This window comes from Zingiber officinale, chromosome 1B (assembly GCF_018446385.1).
Source record: "Zingiber officinale cultivar Zhangliang chromosome 1B, Zo_v1.1, whole genome shotgun sequence".
Lineage (NCBI taxonomy): Eukaryota > Viridiplantae > Streptophyta > Magnoliopsida > Zingiberales > Zingiberaceae > Zingiber > Zingiber officinale.
In genome coordinates this window covers 150030663-150050793 of record NC_055986.1, presented here as the reverse complement: position 1 = coordinate 150050793, position 20131 = coordinate 150030663, and the positions used below count along the sequence as shown (strand labels likewise).

The following is a 20131-nucleotide window of genomic DNA, read 5'->3' as shown; positions in this document are numbered from 1 at the left end:
TTTTTTTCTCTGTTTAACATTTTTATTATTTTACTTTTAATTCTCTTTTCAATAATTATTTATTGTGAGTTCACATCTTATTAGTTAATTTGAATGACCAATCTATAAATCAACTTCTTAATATAAATTATATTAATTTAATTAAGTATCATCATAGGGTCTGTTATAAAAAAAAATATACAATATGAAAATATAAATATCTACATCTAGATCATCATGTAGCATGAAAGGTCAAACAATCTAATAACAAATATAATTTAGAATACCATTTTAATTTTTAAAACAATCCTTCCATCTTAATTCCCATATGAAATCCATATGTAAATATGAAGTAACATCAATTTTTTAGCCGCTAATGGTTCAATTATTGTATGACCCATTTCACCATTTTTAAATATTATTTTAATCTCTTTTTTTTTTTTTTTGAAAACAGTTATACAAGTATGTATAATCCATTTATATATTTATTCATGCACAAAGAAATATAGTGTACACGATCAATGTGCTCCACTCGAACTAGTACCTACATACCCTATACAAAAATAACTTAGAACTCAAAATAAATATCCAATAATAACAATATAAAATTTGAAAATTATCTAAAACTCAAAGTTGATGATCAAATGATTATATTACCTTGATATTCCTATACAACAATTATTATTTTCAAATAACAAATTTTTTATTTATTTCTAAATTAGACATTCAACCTAAATAGAAATCGAACAAAATAACATAAAATATATACCTTGTGACTCTCCTTTGACTAATGAGACAGCAGAGGTGTTTCGTTAATATGAAACGCTCGGCTAATTGAACCTAAACAACAAATCATAATTAGTCAAAACTAATCCATTATTTTTTGATATCAACATACTATTGTTTTGATATTAAACGCTCGGACATATGGGCTAAAAGCCTCGTCATTGGTGGAATACAACAAAATAATGCTTGTACGCATATAAATACTGACTGTGAGCGACCACTTGCTACCACACTAGCCTATGGGAAGTGAAGTGATCTGGTATAAAATTAGGGTCAGACTTTTCACTTTTTAGTATTTTTTTTCTCCATTCAACATTTTTATTATTTTACTTTTAATTCTCTTTTCAATAATTATTTATTGTGAGTTCGCATCTTATTAGTTAGTCTGAATGACCAATCTAAATGAACTTCTTAATATAAATTATATTAATTTAATTAAGTATCATCATAGGGTCTGCTATAAAAAAAAATACAATATGAAAATATAAATATCTACATTTAGATCATCATGTAGTATGAAAGGTCAAACAATCTAATAACAAATATAATATAGAATGCCATTTTAATTTTTAAAACAATTCTTCCCATCTTAATTCCCATATGAAATCCATATGTAAATATGAAGTAGCACCAATTTTTAGCCCCTAATGGTTCAATTATTGTATGACCCATTTCACCATTTTTAAATATCATTTTAATCTCTTTTTTTTAAAACAGTTGTACAAGTATGTATAATCCATTTATATATTTATTCATGCACAAAGAAATATAGTGTAAGCAATCAATGTGCTCCTCTTGAACTAGTACCTACATACACTATACAACAATAACTTAAAATAAATATCCAATAATAATAATATAAAATTTGAAAATGATCTAAAACTCAAGTTGATGATCAAATGATCCTGCTACCTTGATATTCCTATACAACAACTATTATTATCGAATAACAGATTTATTTATTTATTTCTAAATTAGACACCCAACCTTGCAACTTTCCTTTGACTGACGAAACCACAGAGGTGTTTCGTTAATATGAAACGCTCAGCTCATCGAACCTAAACAACAAATCATAATTAGTCCAAACTAATCTATTATTTTTTGATATCAACATACTATTATTTTGATATTAAATGCTCGGCCAGTGTACGAACGATAATCTCATTTAAGGATACCAAAGGGTTCAGAAAAAGAGGAAAATCAAGTAGCCAGCTTCTCTTTTCCTCTTGGCTTTGGCGGCTCCAGTGACTGGCAGCAGCAGACGCTATCCTCTCTCAAGAGGATGTCATTGATTGGCTCTGGTGACGAGCGGCTGGGATAGGACTGGGAGAATAAAAAGAACCTGCTGCTAGTTGCTGTTGCTGGAAAAAGGGCAGCTAGGATTGCTGGTCTTAGTGGCTTGTACAAGAAGAAGGAAGATGGGATTGCTGGTCTTGGTGGCTTGGAGAAGAAGAAGGGTGCTGCTGTTGATGGATGGAAGGAGGAGGAGGGGAAAAAGTTAACTGTTGCTTGCATGCTGAACATAAAAAGGAAGAAGGCTGCTGCTATGGCTGGAAGGAAGAATTGTTGCTGGGAAGAAGGGAAGAGAGAAAAACATCTGTAATCTGCTTGCAATCTGCTGATGCTGATCTTCGATTTGCTGTTTTTGGTGCTAGGAGGAGCAGAAAAGCATTGCAGTGCTGGAGGCTGGAATAAAGGAAGAAGAAGAAACTGCCACTCAGTTCTGGTGGTCTATTGCTGAAAAAAAGAAGGAAGAAATGGGAAGGAAGAAGGAGAAAGAGGATGGGGTGTCAGGGAAAAAGGTTGGTGCATGGAAGGCACAGGGCATGCAGGGTGGGGAAAGAACAGAATTTCTCAAAATTTTTGTAATACATTTCAAACCGATTGAACCGGTGTTGCCTATTTAAATTTGGTTCGGCCATATCCTGACCAAATCAAATCCAATTGACCAATTCCATTTGAACCCACGTAACCCAAATCTCAATGCTTACCTAATGGATTCAATCCAAATTTCATGTTTAATGATTCAATTCATTTTATTCTGTCGATTTTAGGAAACACTTTAATTTGATATTTTACTGGTTCAAATAATTATTATTATTATTATTATTATTATTTTCCTTTATAAAAATTAATATTATCATGTTCTTGAGAAAGCCTGTTATGGCACTTGTTGAAATCTCAGAGTATTATGTTCTTCATAATTTTTATTACTTGGCGAGTTCTCCTAACAATGATATTTTGGAATACCTTTAACAAAACTCTTAACAAACTTAGATGGATAAGAAGAGGTAGTTGAAACATAAAACAACTGACCAATGAGCTAGACATACATTGACTACTGCAAGTGGCCACTTAACAATTGAATTATTATCAGATTTGTTATAAGTTTGACAATTTGATAACATAGTTTAAATTATATTTAATTGATCGATTTAACACCATGTTTGCATGTGTTTTCAAATCTAGCACAATGGTTATTTCCTACAACATCCACAATTTGGTGGTAACTCTAGAAGTCAAGTTTCTGTCTTTCTGCTATTCAATGGCTGATGTGGTGTCCAGGTGACATTATGTCAAGTCAAGAAGATGCTGATGTGGATGCCATCGTGGATTAGTATTCTTTTTACCTGATTACATCAAAACCCATTTAGATCAAAAGGCCTCCACTTTGTTGCCAACTTCCTTATACTCTTTATTTTTAATAGAAGCCATTTTTATTACACTAAGAAGCTTCTTGTTTTATTTATTTTAACGTAAAGTGGTATGGTCCATGTACAGATGCGAGCTATTTCCTCAGAGCTGGAGGTTCTTGGTAGGCATCAACACCCAAATTTAACTATCCCATTTCTGAAGGTTAGGTTTGCCTTTCTTGTGATCATCATTTAATGCATGCTAGCTCTAGAAACCTGTTTTATCTGACAAGTAATTTTTTATCTTTCTGCTTCATAATTTGGGTGTTGTTGTTGCTTCAAAATTTGCTTTTTATTCTGTGGTGGTGTTCATTTGGCGTTACAATATATATATATATATTCCAGATTTTAAACAATAAAAAACCTAAAGAAGTCCGTTCTTATATTTTGGGTGTTGGGTGGCTTTTACTGTTGCACGTCTTTGAAATTCTTGTATTTCATGGAAAGGTTCAAAATTTTGAACTGTGCAATATATATTACGTGTCTTCATAAGATAATCTGTTAGCATCAAGCAAGATGTAGTCTAAACTTCATCAACATAATAAAGAAAAAGAAACAAGTGGAAGAGAATAACTACAGCAAACATTCAATAAAAATTGAGTTCCTAAAGTCTGAAAATTTGTGTATATGTCATGGCATAATCTCTATCAAGGCTTAAGTTGGGTATCTGACAAAAATCATATGTTTCAGTAATGTAACATGCTGACAACCAACATGCATTGAGGTATGCTAAGATAAAGTCAGATGGATTTTTCTTCATTGATCTCCCTTTTTTACTTCTAAAAATAAAGATTATTACAATTAAATAATGAAGTTAAACATCTAAAGTAATGATATATCTTACTAAATCACATATTATTTCATATATTATATAGAGTTCTAATTATAACTAAATTACAAAGTTGTATCAATCAAACCTAATTAATTAAATATTTAAGCTCAATTATAAAGTATATAATTTGGGTGTTGTGGTTGCTGCTTCATAATTTGTTTTTTATTCTGTGGTGGTGTTCATTTGGCATTACAATATATATATCTATATATATATATAGTTATATAATTTGGTGTATATATATATATATATATATATAATATAATTTGTTATATATATATATATATATATATATATATATATAACAATCAAAAACCTAAAGAAGTCCGTTCTTATATTTTGGGTGTTGGGTGGGTTTTTCTGTTACACGTCTTTGAAATTCTTGCATTTATTTCATGGCAAGGTTCAAAATTTTGAGCTGTGCTAGTGTTTCGGTGCAAGACTAGAATGATACTATAAAATGTATTGTGCCGATGTTTTGATATATAGTGCTGGTAGTAAATTGGAGGTGGAAGAAGGAAAGAGATGAAAGAAAAGAAAATGATAAACAACTATATAATTTAATGTTGCTTTGGATCTGGAATGCTGCCAATTTTGATGTGATCTTGTATGGAGACAAACTACAACAGGAAAAAGATCAATATTATTTCAATTATTGCATACAAAGGTGTGCTGTGTGTTGACATGAAATGATACTTGTTTTGGTGCCGAATAGTATTAAATTTCAGTAATCTATTTGAATGATTCTTTTTGACCATTTCATCCAGTACAGTAAAGACTTCAAACCATGTCTCATGTCTCATGGATTTACTGATGTGGCTATTTTTGATGCATATTAAAGTTGAATCTGAGAAGTGGAAATAGCTTGATAGGAACACCCTCCTGAATCTTTGAAGAACCAAGATACACTAAGATATTAAGATGACAGAAATTTAGATGTTTTCATTTCATTGAGTATATTTATTTCTTCCACTGACCCTGGCTGAACCTGATATGCTTCAGTTTTAGTCTGGTTGCTTGGCAAAGGATGCTTAATTGTTGCAATTAGCATGTTATTTATCCAGGCTAAATTTTCTTTGTTATTTTAGATTTTTCAAAAACTACTTGTTTCTCTGAGCTAGAACAACAACGAGCTGAGTGATGAACTCAAGAACAATATATGAGCCTAAGTCAAACTCAAGGATGGTTGCTAAATTTTAGCACAATAAGAGCCTAACATAAATCTTGGGATACTTGGTAAATTTATCATAATTTTTGAGGTTATAACAAATGTAGCATGAACTTTCAATTACACAACTATATGGATTTTTTTTCTTCCTTTTCTGTTTTTTTAATAAACAACCTATTGGAAATAATATGCAATGGAAGAGCAGTAGAGATTCACAATTGGATAGTGGAAGAAAAATATTGCTCAAATATCTGTTTGCACTTTAGTACTCTGTACATCATGTTATACCCAACACCTATATATAAACTTCCATCTTTATTCTTCCAAGAATATTAATCTCATTGAGAATTTCACTCATCTCCATGATTCCTTGGATTATGGACTTGGTACTCTCAAAAATCAAAATTAAGTTTTTCATTTTATTTTTCAACATTCTCTCCTTTTAAACTTAATTGTCTTTAATTTCCCTTGCACCTTTCGTGCCAAGTTAGATTCTTGAATTTATTGAAGAAATTAACTCCTTAGTAAAGATATTGACGATTTGATCACATGCCTTCACATATAATAGTTCCACGTGATTTCCACATTTTTGTTCTTCACATGTTCCCATATTAAATAAAAGCTTACCTCAATGTGTTTGCTATTTCGACGATAAAACAGATTCTTTTCCAAAAGAATTGACGATTTGCTATTATTGTGAATTCTTGTAATTTCATCATGGGCAAACTTGATTTCATGCAATAAGCTTCTTAATCATATTGCATGGCTAACACAAGTAGAAACTATAACATACTTGACTTCACAAGAAGGTATCTTTGACATTCATAAAAATGTCGTTTTATTGATAGAGTAAAATTTCAGAAATGCTCTTTCAGTCATCTAAGTATTCATCAAAATTGCTCTATAAATATTCAACAAGTTGACAATTGTTAGAATAAATAAAGTTGTAGCTTAGAGTACCTTGAATGTCATATAGAATCCTTTTAACTGCCTTCTATTGTGTTGCCTTCGGCTTCTCTAATAACTGACTCATTAAGTCAATGACATAAAATATGAAAGGTCTTGTGCAAATCAAATATCTCAAGCATTTTACTAAACTTCTATAAATTGTAGGGTCTATCACCTTACCTTCATCAAAATTGAATAGTTTACCTCCACAATCAACGAATGTGCTAATTAGTTTACAATTCTTCATTTTGAACCTCTTGAGTACTTCATTTTCATATTGTGCTTTTGCCCAATAGAAATGCCTTCTTCAAGTTTCTAACTTAAGAAAGTAGAATAAAAGTTCTATGTCTTCAGCATGACTTGCTTAAATTCTTTAATTATTTGTGGAGAATTCCGAGATAAGGTCTTATACAAAGATTAATAACATTTGTTCACCCTTGTCTTTCACATAGACAGCATACTCATGTGAACATTGTACAAAGCCATTACCTTGAAGTATGCTTTAACCCTTGAATTCCATGTTGTATATGTTTGTGTTAAGCCAATGAATTCTTTAGCTTTAAAACATTACTTTCTTCTCCTTTTTGACCTCCAATGGGTTTTCAACAAATACCTCTTCTTCCAAATAACCGTTAGAAAGACTAAGGTGACGTTTGGTTTAGAGGTTTGAGAATGAGGGAGTGGATTCATTCCCAAACCTTATGTTTGGTTGATGGGAATGAAATTCAAAACTTTGGGTATAGATGAAACCCATCCCCTCCCTTGGATTTTGATGGAATGGGAATAAAAATTAAGGTTTGGACGAAAATACCCTTAGTATATTTGTTCAATTTTTCTTTTATTTCACTCTTTTTCCTTGTTCTCTCATATCATACTTTCTCTCTCCTCATTCTATCATCACATTTTCTCTATCAACATACTTTCTCTCTTCTTATTCTCTCTCATCAAACATTCTTTACCATTTTCTCTCTGTATTCTCTCTCATCACACACTCTCTCATATTTTCTCTCCCTTCATTCTCTCATTTTTCCATCATACTTTTTCTCTCATCATTCTTTCTCTCTCTTCAATCTCTCTTACCATACTCTCTCTCTTCATATTTTCCCTCATCACACTTTCTCTCTCTTCATTCTCTTCCATTACACTCTCTCTCCTCATTTTCTCTCATCACACTTTCTCTCTCTTCATTTTTTTTCCATCACACTTTCTCTCTCTTTATTTTTTCCCATCACTCTTTCTCTCTCAACACACTTTCTCTCTCAGCATACTTTTTCTCTTCTCAATCTCTCCTATCACGCTCTCTCTCCTTATTTTCTCTCATCACACTTTCCCTCTCTTCATTTTTTCCCATCACACTTTCTCTCTCATCACACTTTCTCGCTCATCATTCTCTTTCATCATATGTTCTCTCACATTCAACTTTATCTTCCATCTAATTTTTTCTCTTATTTTCCTCTAAGGGTAAAAAAGGAAATTTAAGTTCATTCCGATTGAAAATATTCAACTAACCAAACATTATTTTTAGGAATGATACCCAAGCTCATACCCATGACCATTCCACAATACTATGATACCCATTCCCATTCCGATTCCTAGGAGAGAACCAAACGCCACATAACTTCACAAAGTCCACATCAAGTTGAAAAACTTACCATTTGTTTTTAGCTGCAATAGAGTACTAACCAAATTCTCTCCTTTTGAGCAACAAGTGAAAAAAGGTCTTTGTAATCAATTTTGGCTTGTTGCTTGTAGTGTTTTGCCACTAGTCATGCCTTAAAGTTCTCCACTTTCCTTTTGACATTCTTTATGACTATTTAAACTCAATTTGCACTAATACTTTCATGGTCTTTTGGTAGAGGAGTAACATCCCAAGTTTCATTCCTCTCTATGGCTTTCATCTCCTCATCCATAGCTTTTCTTCACCTAACATCCAAATTTGCATCTTTAAATTTAACAACATCCTCATTAATAAAAAGAAAAATGAGATTAAGGGGAGTAATAATCACATATAAATTTCACATATTGGCTTATGTTTTTTTGCATCAGATTGTCTTCATTTGATGAAGATTTTGGACATAGGATTGATGGTCACTCTTGCTCCATAACTTGCTCTTATTCTTCTATTGTGTTGGTACTCCAATTCCAAGTACCATTTGCAAGAAACTTTACATCTCAGCTTACAATGTTCTTCTTCTCCTTTGGACCATTAAGTTTATATGCCTTAGATCTAGTGTTAATTATAATTAATGAAGATGCATGAAATACTTGTCATTCAACTTGCTTCTCCTTTAGTTCATAACATGCATCTAAAAACTTCAAAGAGAGATACACTTGGCTTGTATATACTCCAAGCTTCTTTTATGCTCTGTTTTCTCCGGGGTGTGGATCGAGGAAGGAAAGGAATCCAGGGTGGAAAATATACCTAGGGAAAAGAAAAAGAAGAGAAGAATCCTAAGAGAAAAAAAAAGAAAGAGGGAGGGAAGAAAAAAATACAGCCATGCATGGTCATGTGAGGTGGTCACGCAGGCCCCCGCGGTCACGAGAAAGAAAAGTGGGGGAGAAAGGAAAGTTCGTTCTGTTCGAATTTGGGTGGATAAAAAAAATATAAAAAAATGATCCGTGGATCGATTCTTAAATATGTCTATCCATAATTTGATAATAGGTAAACAACGGAAAGGATGAGTAGCCCATTCTTTTTCACGAAAAAAATGTTGAAAAATTTTCCTTCATGAAAACTTTCTCAAGTTTTTATTTCCGTCCTCCCAAGTAAACAGGGGATTAGAGTTCTCCCTTCCCAGATCTTGATCAATATCTATTAAGTATATAAACTGCATAGTTGATGACCTTATCCTAAAACTCCTCCAGCAGGTTTTTTTAGTTTTTAACATACTTGGAACTATGTTGTGTATGGTTCAATTCTTTCTTTCCTTGACTCTATTTTGTTGTGGAGATATGGTGCAGTTAATAGCCTTTTTTACTACGTAATCTGTAAATTTCTTAAAACTCCTTGGATGCAAATTTTCCTCCATGATTTGATTTCATCATGTTTATGGTGTAACCACTTTTGTTCTCAGCTAGAACTTAAAAATTCTTTGAATAAATGACAAAACTTTGGTTTCTCCATGTACAACCGTGTTTTCCTACTATAGTCATGAAAAAATGCTACAAAATATTAGGAACATTCAAATGAAGTTGGAGTGATTAACATGCAAATATTGATTTGAATTAATTAAAGTGGCTCCTTTGCTTGGTTGAAAGATTAATTCATAAAAGATTTCCTTGAATGTCTAGCAAGAACACATCCTTCACAAATCTCATTAAGAACATTAATGAGGCAACCCCTCCGTGATCTTCTTGCTTAGTGAAAGTTTTAAAGCATCAAATATATGCTTTGAGTTAATGAGTCATCACACATTCAACTAGTTAAACATTTGACAAACAAAAATTGAGTGATGTTCTAGACAAACACACTTCTTTGTCATAGATACATGTGCAATAAACTTGTTTTCCTTGAAGACAACCCTCCATCATTTATTTGCATATCATAATCTCTGGTTGCCAAGACTAAGAATTTGTTGTTAAAGTTAGACACATAATAAGCATTAGAAAAAAGATGTTGACTTTTATTTCTATGTTGAATGAGAATTTTATCCTTAGAAATATCTTTAAAGGAAACATAATCACTCACCATTTCATTGAGCTCCATGAACATTTGCTCATTCCTAACGTTCAAAATCTCGACCATTTCAATCTTCGATTGGATGATACTGTTTTGGTACGTTTAGATGCATGATGTTAGTGACATATTGGAGGTTGAAGGAGGAAATATATATTTTCTGTGCTGAGTAGTATTCAATTTTGGTAATTTATCATAATAATATGTTTAGACCATTTTAATCGACATGGTACAAGTTTTCAAACCATGCTTGTTTCCATTGTGGTTTTGTATTTTGTGCCAACCGATGGGAGTGAAACATTTCATTCTATCAAGTGAACGACACTCTTAATAACTTGAAACGTTTGTAACACTCTTGCGTACCTTTTGCTTGTGATCATGATGATGCCCTAAGGCACGTGAGTCTTTTGACAATGTGAAACGAGGTTAACAATGACCTTGAGCATGATCCATAAAGTTTTTGCAACATGATGAGAGTTTCTATGCAGTCCACTGCCATCAAGGTCTCAAACCTAGTGAGATCCAACAACAATGAATTTGTGGCATTGCCCGGGGACTTTGCTATTAGATCGAGTGTTAGTGTGGTAAACAGGGTGAATACCATTTCCTGTGTTGTTAGTGTTCTACAAGACAAATATATGCAATCGAAGTTTTACTAGAACACAAAAATAAACATAAAATAGAATGCTCAGTTGATTTTGTGGTTTGACAACCCTTAAGTTCTCACTCCGCGACCTATGATTTGTTAGGTGGATCACTCTTGGGAAAACTAAGGAAAGATAATAACACAATGGAGCTTTGAATGTTGAAGAGTAATAACACAATTTTCACTTTTGATTTTTTTTCTCACCCCTTGATCTCCTTTTATTGCCTTCTCCTTAAATTATGTATTGCTGATGTTGTAATCATGAGTCTACTATTCGTGATCCACCAGTCAACTATGATACCTTATTCGAATCTTGCCGTTGAACCTTTCTTCTTCGTTTGTCTTTGAATTGGTCATTATATTAGTTGACTGAATCTATTACCAATCGATCGTTGGTGCTGAGTCAACTGTGTTAGTTGCCCAAAAAATATTTTGTACTCTTTCAAGCGAACCATAGTCGACTAACAAATCTTGTTTCCAGGGAAATCTTGTTGGTTTGCTAAACTCTGAAGCATCAATTGAGTGTGTTAGTCGACTGCTATATTGTCAAAAAACTTTAAACTTAATTTGGGGTATTGACTCACTAGTTGACTAGTCCCCAATTTCTAGTTTACTAGTCAAACCACAAACCTCAGGTAGGGGTATCGATCTTTCGGGGTACTAGTCGACCGATACACAACCATCAATTAATGGGTTAATGCATAACACAATGAAACACTTGGGTGTAGTTTTTTCATCCACCAATTGACTAAGTCCCAACATAAGCCAATTGATTTCCCTAACTCCGACCACATCTACGCTCGAGTCTACCTAAGTTGTCATCTACCGTCATCCCTTGTATACAAGTTAGTCCACTCATATTGAGATTTTCTAAACCTTGAGGTCTTCTTCTGTCAAAATGTCCCTCGGATGTTCTCACCTTTCCTTACGTAATTCGCCTCCTTAGCTTTCTATGCTCCGGTGCTACTCGTTCGTCCCTTAAATGCTCATGCCATTTGAGTCGGACATGATAGCGATTATTTTGTGGGCTGATGAGAAGACGGAATTATGAAGGCAAGAAGATAAACCACCAAAAGGAAACTTTTATTTATAATAAAAGATAACTCAAGACCCTAACACTTAAAGAAAGGAAAGAAATCCTAATACATGGACCTCAATTTTGATCCTATAAAGAAAGGAAATAAAGCCTTTCCAGAAAAGGGAAATTTATAAAAAAATTCTAACATAAAGAAATTATCAAAAAAGAATGCTTAAATAGACAAAGCCTAATCCACATATACCAGAAATACAAAAAATACCGTAAATATCATAAAAATGGAAATTACTAAAAATAGTAAAAGATGTTCAGAGGCTTTGAAAAGGGCTCAAAAGGTGCTTTTTGGGTCTGAAACTTGGCGGTTACAAGTTCTTCGGTAACAAACGTAGATCTTTGAATTCTACATGCATGAGTGCTGACAGAGCCTGATTCCAAGTCTCGAGTCCTGAGTCAAAAGTTATGACGCTTTAAAGTTCAAGGGGTTATATGTGGTTGATCCTACATTAATTACCTCGGGTTGAAAAGAACTCGCCCTCGAGTTTTTATTAGCCTCATCAACATCCACAAAATAAGGAGTCACATGGAATACATCAGATGTCTTCAAATGACTAGGAAGACAACCTGTAGTCATTATCGTTGATCTTTATCTCACATGGTCCAATCTTTCGATCCTTCAGCTTAGTGTACTTGCTAACACGGAAACGATCACGAGTTAATACAACTCATACAAAATCTCCTATTTCAAAAAGTACTTAATGATGATGATTGTCAATTCAAGTCTTGTACTTGGTATTGCTCTCATGAATTGCTAGTTTCACTTGCTCATGAATGTCCTGAAGATTCTCTGCCATTTCATTTGCTTTAGGATTAAATCGCCCTATACGTGGAATAGGGGCCGAGTCTAGAACCCAGATGAGTTCCGCCAATAGACAATCTCAAAAGGACTCAGTCTTGTGGTCCTATTTCTCGATCTGTTATAGACAAACATTGCTTAAGGTAATGCCAAGTCTCACCAATAACTTAGTTTCTATTAGACATCTTAAAAGATTGCCTAAATTTCGATTCAGTATCTCAGTCTGACCATCTGACTAGGGGTGATAGACACTGTTAAAGTTCAATTGTATTCTCAGTTCCCCATAAGCTCTTCCAGAAATTACTGATGAACTTGGTATCACGGTTTGAAGTCATGGATCGAGGTATGCTATGTAAGCACACGATCTCTTCAAGTAAAGATGGATAATCCGGGCAACATCTATAGTCTTCCTGTAACTACGAAGTATGCCATCTTTGAAAACCTATCAACCACAAGGAACAAAATTTGAGGTTTGTTGGGTGTGGGGTAATCCCAATACAAAATCCATACCGACATCGAACCAAGGAGCAGGAATAGGTAAAGGAGTGAACAAGCCCGCATTGGTGAGAATACCCTTAGACCGCTAGCATACAAGACATAGATCTACAAAGTGAGCTACATCACTGTTTACTTGGGCCAATTAACGTTGGTAGAGATAAGAGCTAGTGTCTTGTCACGATCGAAGTGCCCCTCATTATGAAGCTCACTAATAATTTGCTGCCTTAATGAACAATCTGGAACACAACAAAACAGATAACCATTATGCAAAATAAAATTATAGCGGTGACCATTATGTACTTCCTGGAATATCCTTTCGAATGATGGGTCGGTTATGTATATATTTGCAAACACCTCAAAGCCAGCAATGTTAGTACTCACGGTGTGGTAAGTAATGAAGAGCGACGACTCAGGGCATATATAACACGATTTAGACTCCCAGCTTGGTGTCTCAATGTAAAGGTGAACTCATGCAAATAGGCTATCCACTTGGCATGTTGCCTACTCAGCTTGTGTTTACCATTGATGTATTTCAAGGCTTCGTGATCAATAAATAGGATGAACTCCTTTTGTACCTGGTAGTAACGCCAATGCTTCAAGAACTGAACAATGACATAGAACTCCAAGTCATAGGTAGAATAATTTTTCTTGGAATCGGACAGCTTCTCATTGAAGAAAGTAATTATTGACTCAGAACCTCTCCTATACCAATGCCAAATGCATCATAGTTGACCTCGAATACTTAGTTAAAATCAGGAAGTGCCACAACGGGTGGCTCGGTCTTCTTTTGCTTGATCAGTTGAAAATTAGCCTATGCTTCTTCAGACCACTTAAAATATTATCCCTTGAGACACTCAGTAATGCGTGCAATCAAAGTGTTGAAATTTTTGATGAATGGTAGAAAGAAGCTAAGCCATGGAAACTTCGGACATTGTGCAAAATCCTCGGCTGAGGCCACTCTAAGACCGCGTCTATCTTTGCTTGATCTGCATGCACACCATTAGTAGACACAATAAAGCCAAGGAAGACTACTGATATAGTAAAGAAAGAATACTTCTAGTTGATAAATAAGCACTCTGTTTTTAACTTTCCAAAAATAGCATGGAGGTGATTGAAGTGTGATGCCCATGTCAGACTATAGACGAGAATGTCATCAAAGTAAATCACCATAAACTTTCCTATGGAAAGGCAACAAGATCTGATGCATAAACCTTATGAATGTACTGGGTGTATTGGACAATCTAAAAGGCATGACCATGCACTCATATAATCCATGTTGCGTCTTAAATGCCATCTTCCATTCTTGCCCCGACCTTATTTTGATATGGTGGTATATGCTTTTAAGGTCAATTTTTGAGAAACCCTAAAATCGGATAGCTGATCCAACATGTCGTTTAAGCGGGGAATTGAAAATCTGTACTTCACTATAATCTTGTTGATGACTCGACTGCCACAACACATACACCACGAGCCATCATTCTTCGGCGCTAATAGGGCAGGAACTGCACAGGGGCTTATGCTCTTGTGGACGTTACTCTTTTCGAGCAACTCTATCACCTAATGCTGTAATTCTTCAGCTCCCTTCGGATTGAGGCGATATGCTGGTCGATTAGGCAAACTCGACCCTGGAATAAGATCAATTTAATGTTGGATATTTTGCATGAGTGGTAGCCTAGATAGAAAAACCTCTAGTGTTAGCTCATCAAAGTCCGCTAACAGCTAGTGTACGTTAGCAGGTAACTCGGTGTTCGTGGCTATGACATCGCTCTGGCATGACAACAAAGCATAGACAACGTCACTATGCTCCATCTCATCTTATAACCTAGATATAGAAAGCATATTAGTAGTTTTAAGCTACCGGAATTAGAGTGGTTTCTTCTTGCCACGACGCAAACACAATCTTCTTTCCTTTGATGTGAAGGGTATAAGTATTCTTCCGTCCATTGTGGATAACGCTGCGATCATACCGCCAAGGTCGCCCCAACAACACTTGACATGTATCCATGGCCACCACATTACACCAAGCACTATCATAATATTTGTTGTCAATTTAGAAAGGTACGAGGCATTATTTATCTACTGTTACGTCACTGTCTTTATTAAGCCGTAACAATTTATATGGCTTAGGGTGACGGTCTGTCTGTAATTTCTGGACAGCCTCCTTCGATACTATGTTCTCATGCCACTGCTGATGATCATCTTGTAGACCTTATCTGCGATGGTACAAAGAGTATGAAAAATACTTGTTCTTAACCACTTATCCCCTAAATCGCTTTGAGAGTTTGTAGACTCTTGCGCATGACTAAAGTCTCATGGCCATCATCGTAAAGCATGCCGTTAGCTTCATACATTGATTCACCAATTGTTGTTGTATCTTCTATCACGTCTTCCTCAATCAGTAAGTTTTTGCCCTTGGATCAGTAGGAGCAAGTTTCCTGTATTGGTTCATCTTATGTCCTTGTTCACCATATTGATAACATCTGATAGGGGCCTTAGAATTAAACTATAGTGGCTGTTGTTGTGAAAGACGAGAATTCTGAGGGTGAACTGACTAATTGCTTTGGTCGCTTCTCTCCACTAGTTTCCAATTCTATTGCTTTTCAATCGCCAGTGGACGTTGGTAGGCCTTTGAAACCATCAACAATGAATAAAGGTTAAGGACATCTTGCAAGGCCAAATGCAAGCCCCCTAAGTACCATGCCACCATTTGCTCTTCTGTTCGGACAAGTCATTTTGGACAACCAACTGGAAGAATTCATTGGTACATTCGTCGACTAATCTCGTATCCTGCCTCAATGAGTGAAGTTGCTGGATCAGAGTTTAGGTGTAGCCGAAAGGAAGTGTTTCCTCGTCTTTTTCTTCATCTTCTCCTAATCGGTTATTTGAGATTTACCTTGTTTGTTCTGTGAGTGCCGTATCTGCTCCCACCACGCCGATGCTCGCCCCTTGAATCTAATGACAATTAACTTCACCTTCCACCGATCTGGAACTTGCTTATAGTGGAAGATTTGCTCCACTTCGTTGATCCAATCAATGAAACCCTCTGCTTGCAATGTACTAGAAAATTTAGGCAGTGAACCTGAAAATCGAGGTCTCCATAGGGCTCCTCCCAATCACGATGTTCCTATTATGCAGTCCGCTGGTGATTGCGAAGGCAATATGAGATCTCATGTTCACACATTTGCACCTCTTCCGCGTCTCCGTAACTTGCCTCTATAAATCCTCATTCGTCAACTCATGAACGCTACGATCACGGTGCCTGGCTTTCTCAATCGTAACTTGTTGCGACCGCGACCACAACCACGACTATGACGACCCTTCATTAGATTTGATCGACCCAGATACCAACTGACGTCGGGCAGGATAGCGATTATGTTGCGGGGTGATGAGAAGATGGGATTGAGGAGAAGGCAAGAAGAGAAACCACCACAAGGAAACTTTTATTCAGAATAGAGGATAATTCCTCAAATAAATATACAAGTGTTTATATAGACTCAAGACCCTAAGAATAAGAAAAAAGGAAAGAAATTCTAATATATGGACCTCAATTCTTATCTAAGAAATGAAAGAAAGTCTTTCGAGAAAATGAAAATTAATAACAGAAAGAAATTACTAACAGGACTTCTAAATATACAAACCCTAACCCACATATACCAAAAATACCCTAAATACTATAAAAATAGAAATTACTAAAAATAGTAAAATGATGTTTAGAGGCTCCGGAAAGGGCCCAAACACTACTTTTTGGGCCCGAAACTTGGCAACGTAGATCTTTGAATTCTTTGCACATGAGCGATGACAAAGCTGATTCCATGTCTCGAGTCAAAAGTTATGACTATTTGAAGTTCAAGAGGTAATATGAGGTTGATCATGCATCACCATCATTCTCTAACTTCCATGGACCTGGTCCTACGGTCCCTTAGATTCTCATGCCATTTGTCTTCAATATCTATGGACCTTAAGCCATCACACCTTGACCATGCTAACATTTGTTAATTCATAGTTTAACGATCAAGGCTTCTTGGCTTATCAGCGAGAGTTTCTTAGCTAGGTGACGAGGTAGTGAATGCTTTGTAGATGACTATTGTGACCTCTAGCTCGTTTCCCCATCTCTTCCTTATCTATTAGACTTCCATGATGCCTTTCTCGACTTTTTCATGACTTCTCACAATGGAACAAGGATTCTTCTTTTACCTCTCCTTCCCCCTTGTCTACCTCTTTGTGTGATTGGCACATCTATGGCATTAACACTCATGCCTAACACAACCCCAATACATCTTGAGCTAACGATTGAAACCCTAATAGGTTCTAATTTTCAAAGTTTGGTATCGACCTTAAATTGATTTTCAGTCAAGGTACCATGAGATTTCATTGATGATTTCTTCCTCCTTTTGTGCTAACAAATATTCTCCATTTTTTTAGTATTGTTGGTTTTCTCTTGCACTTGGTTTGGTTGACTATTGCTACATTCAAAAGCATAATGGTCAAACTTGTTATAATTGAAATATTAAAATTTACCTCTTTCACCTTCGATGCCTACCTCTTTGACTTCTTCTTCTAAAATCGTGGTTACTTTCTGCATTGGTATTGTAAATATCACATTCTTAACTATGCTCGAAATTTCCATCGTGGCCTCTTCCATAATCATAACTAGAACAATGATTGTGATGTTACTTTCTCCTTTTGGTTCTTTTTATCATTGATGGAAAGCTTTGTAAAGTTACTCAATAGCATTTCCTTTCTCCTTTTAATCCTGATCTCATGGGCTTAAAGGGATCCTCCTTTAAGTTCATCCCATGGTTTGAAATCTCATACTATGCACATGGTCGAAATGTATTATTTTTGATAAATTATTAAAACTCGATAGTACTTGTAGATAATCTATCCTGTGTCATGTCAATTATGTTGATGAGTGTCGTACTAACATTTGACATCTCTTGACATGCCACAAAACATGTCAAGGTGAATTAGAATTATATTTTTTTGGTAGCTTTTACCTGCACAAACTTTGACGTAGCTTGAGATTTTGAAACTTGATTCATCCAATTTCATGCCTTTCATATTTTTAAAAATCTCGATAGTTGCTACAATATGGTAAAAAAACAATTCAAATATTGTTGGATCTCCACGATCTCACTTTCTTTTAGTTCCTCACAGTTCCTTCTTGGTTGGTTTATACTAGCTAACACCCTTGTGCAACAGTCTGACATAAGCTTGAACATCTTTGATGCTTGAAATTATCTTCTCAAGGATTGGAGTATCCTTTTCAACTTTTGCAGTATGGATTTTGGAGAATATACCAAGCTTATTTGGAATTGGTGGTGCAAATGATCATTCGTCGTCCTTTGATTTGTGGTGAGATTTTGCTCATCTTAATATGACTCATAGCCTCTATCAAAAATCTCCAAAATCTTGATATCTAAGTAAAGCTTTCATTTCGGCGCTCTAATTCCCATACTTGTTGGTGAGATGGTAGATGAAAAATACAAACAACGTCATCAAGCTTTGGTACCCACTTTGTTTGAAATAATATTCAATCGAAGAGTAGTGGATACTCATAATTAGAATTGGAGAAGAATACTATTGCTCAAATATTTCTCCCAACACTACTTTTCTTTACTTGACAATATCATGGTTACACCTAACACCTATATAATAGTTTGGTCTTCATTCTCTCAAGAACGTTAATCTCCTAGAGAATTTCACTTATGCCTTGGAACTAGCTATGCTTGAAAATTTGATTCTTTGGTACTAGCTTTTGGAAACAAATACCATGACTCCTTCGAATATGAAGTTTTAGGTCCTCTCAAATTTAATATTTATCATTTTATTTTTCAACAAAAAGAAAAATCTAGCCCGTAAAAATTCTATGACCAAATTTTTTATTCTTCAAACAATTTGTTCCATTTGACATCATATGTCACTTCACTATTGTCTAGTACATATATTTTTTTTAATCAACTAATGTTTCAAATTATAATAATTTTACTCATTTTAAAAATAAAGTTAAACAAATTACAAGTATGGTTGATGAATTAATGTATGTTGTGCTGGGGCTTACCAAAGTGTGACTCAATATGTTAAGTTGAGAATGTGTTTGTTATATATATAGATATATTTGTTATCAATGAAACTTCCACATGTTAAAATCTCAAATCTCATGTTAGATATTGCTATCAACATTTTTCTGCCTGATAGAATGTATCAGCAGCATATCCGAGGCAATATTAGACTTAATAGTGGCGTATCATATAAATAAATCTTGGTCAGCATAAAATAGAAAGATTGTTGTTGCATTTTAATAAAGTTCCATTTCAAGAGTTCATTTTGTTGTGATAATCTCACTCTATTCATTGGTTTCCTATTTCGACTAATAAAAACTTGCGTTTGACTCCTTATTTGGCTATCAATATCTGATGGAAATGAATAAACATTGGCTAAGAGACCCCCCACTGTATTATGTTGTAGGGTAAGCTATAGGTTGGGTGATGTAAAGTCCAGTACATGTACAATATGGAAATTCTTGTCACATTTTGTTTTCTATAACAAATCCAGTGCCATCTTATTACCATATAAAATTTACTGTGACTGAGTTGAGTTACCATGTTCAGATTACAATTATACTATTTTTAAAAATATTTCTGATCATTAAATACTGGATATCAGGCGGTTGGTGAAATTGCTAAGGTTTCAAAATCTGAGGCGTCTTTATTGCCAAATCAGGCAGAGTCATTTTTCACAGAGGTTGACAGGATGGTGGTTGTGATTCAAAAATGGATTAAGGAGAACCACGTGAATAATAGCTCCCCATTTACCAAATCTCTATCTTTAGGTAATCTTCTTGAAGCTTGTGGATTTTCTTTATTTGCAAACAGTTTATGTGGTTTTCTGGCAATTTTATTATTCATGAGGCATGTGTACTTGGGTTTTTGAAACTATATAGTCATGCTCTTCACCTTTCTATGCTTCATTTTGTTAAGAGATGCAGGGTAATAAGTTATTATGCAGTGGGATAA

At 34.7% G+C, this 20131-nt stretch overlaps 1 protein-coding gene across 1 annotated transcript in view; it reads left to right on the top strand.

Moving 5' to 3' along the window:
• LOC121984921 (TELO2-interacting protein 1 homolog) overlaps positions 1-20131 on the top strand; it is a 68693-nt gene that overhangs the window by 17858 nt on the left and 30704 nt on the right. The window contains exons 13-14 of the mRNA XM_042538105.1: positions 3547-3621; positions 19782-19947. Coding sequence (XP_042394039.1) covers positions 3547-3621; positions 19782-19947 — 241 coding nt within the window. The remainder of the gene's footprint in view (positions 1-3546; positions 3622-19781; positions 19948-20131) is intronic.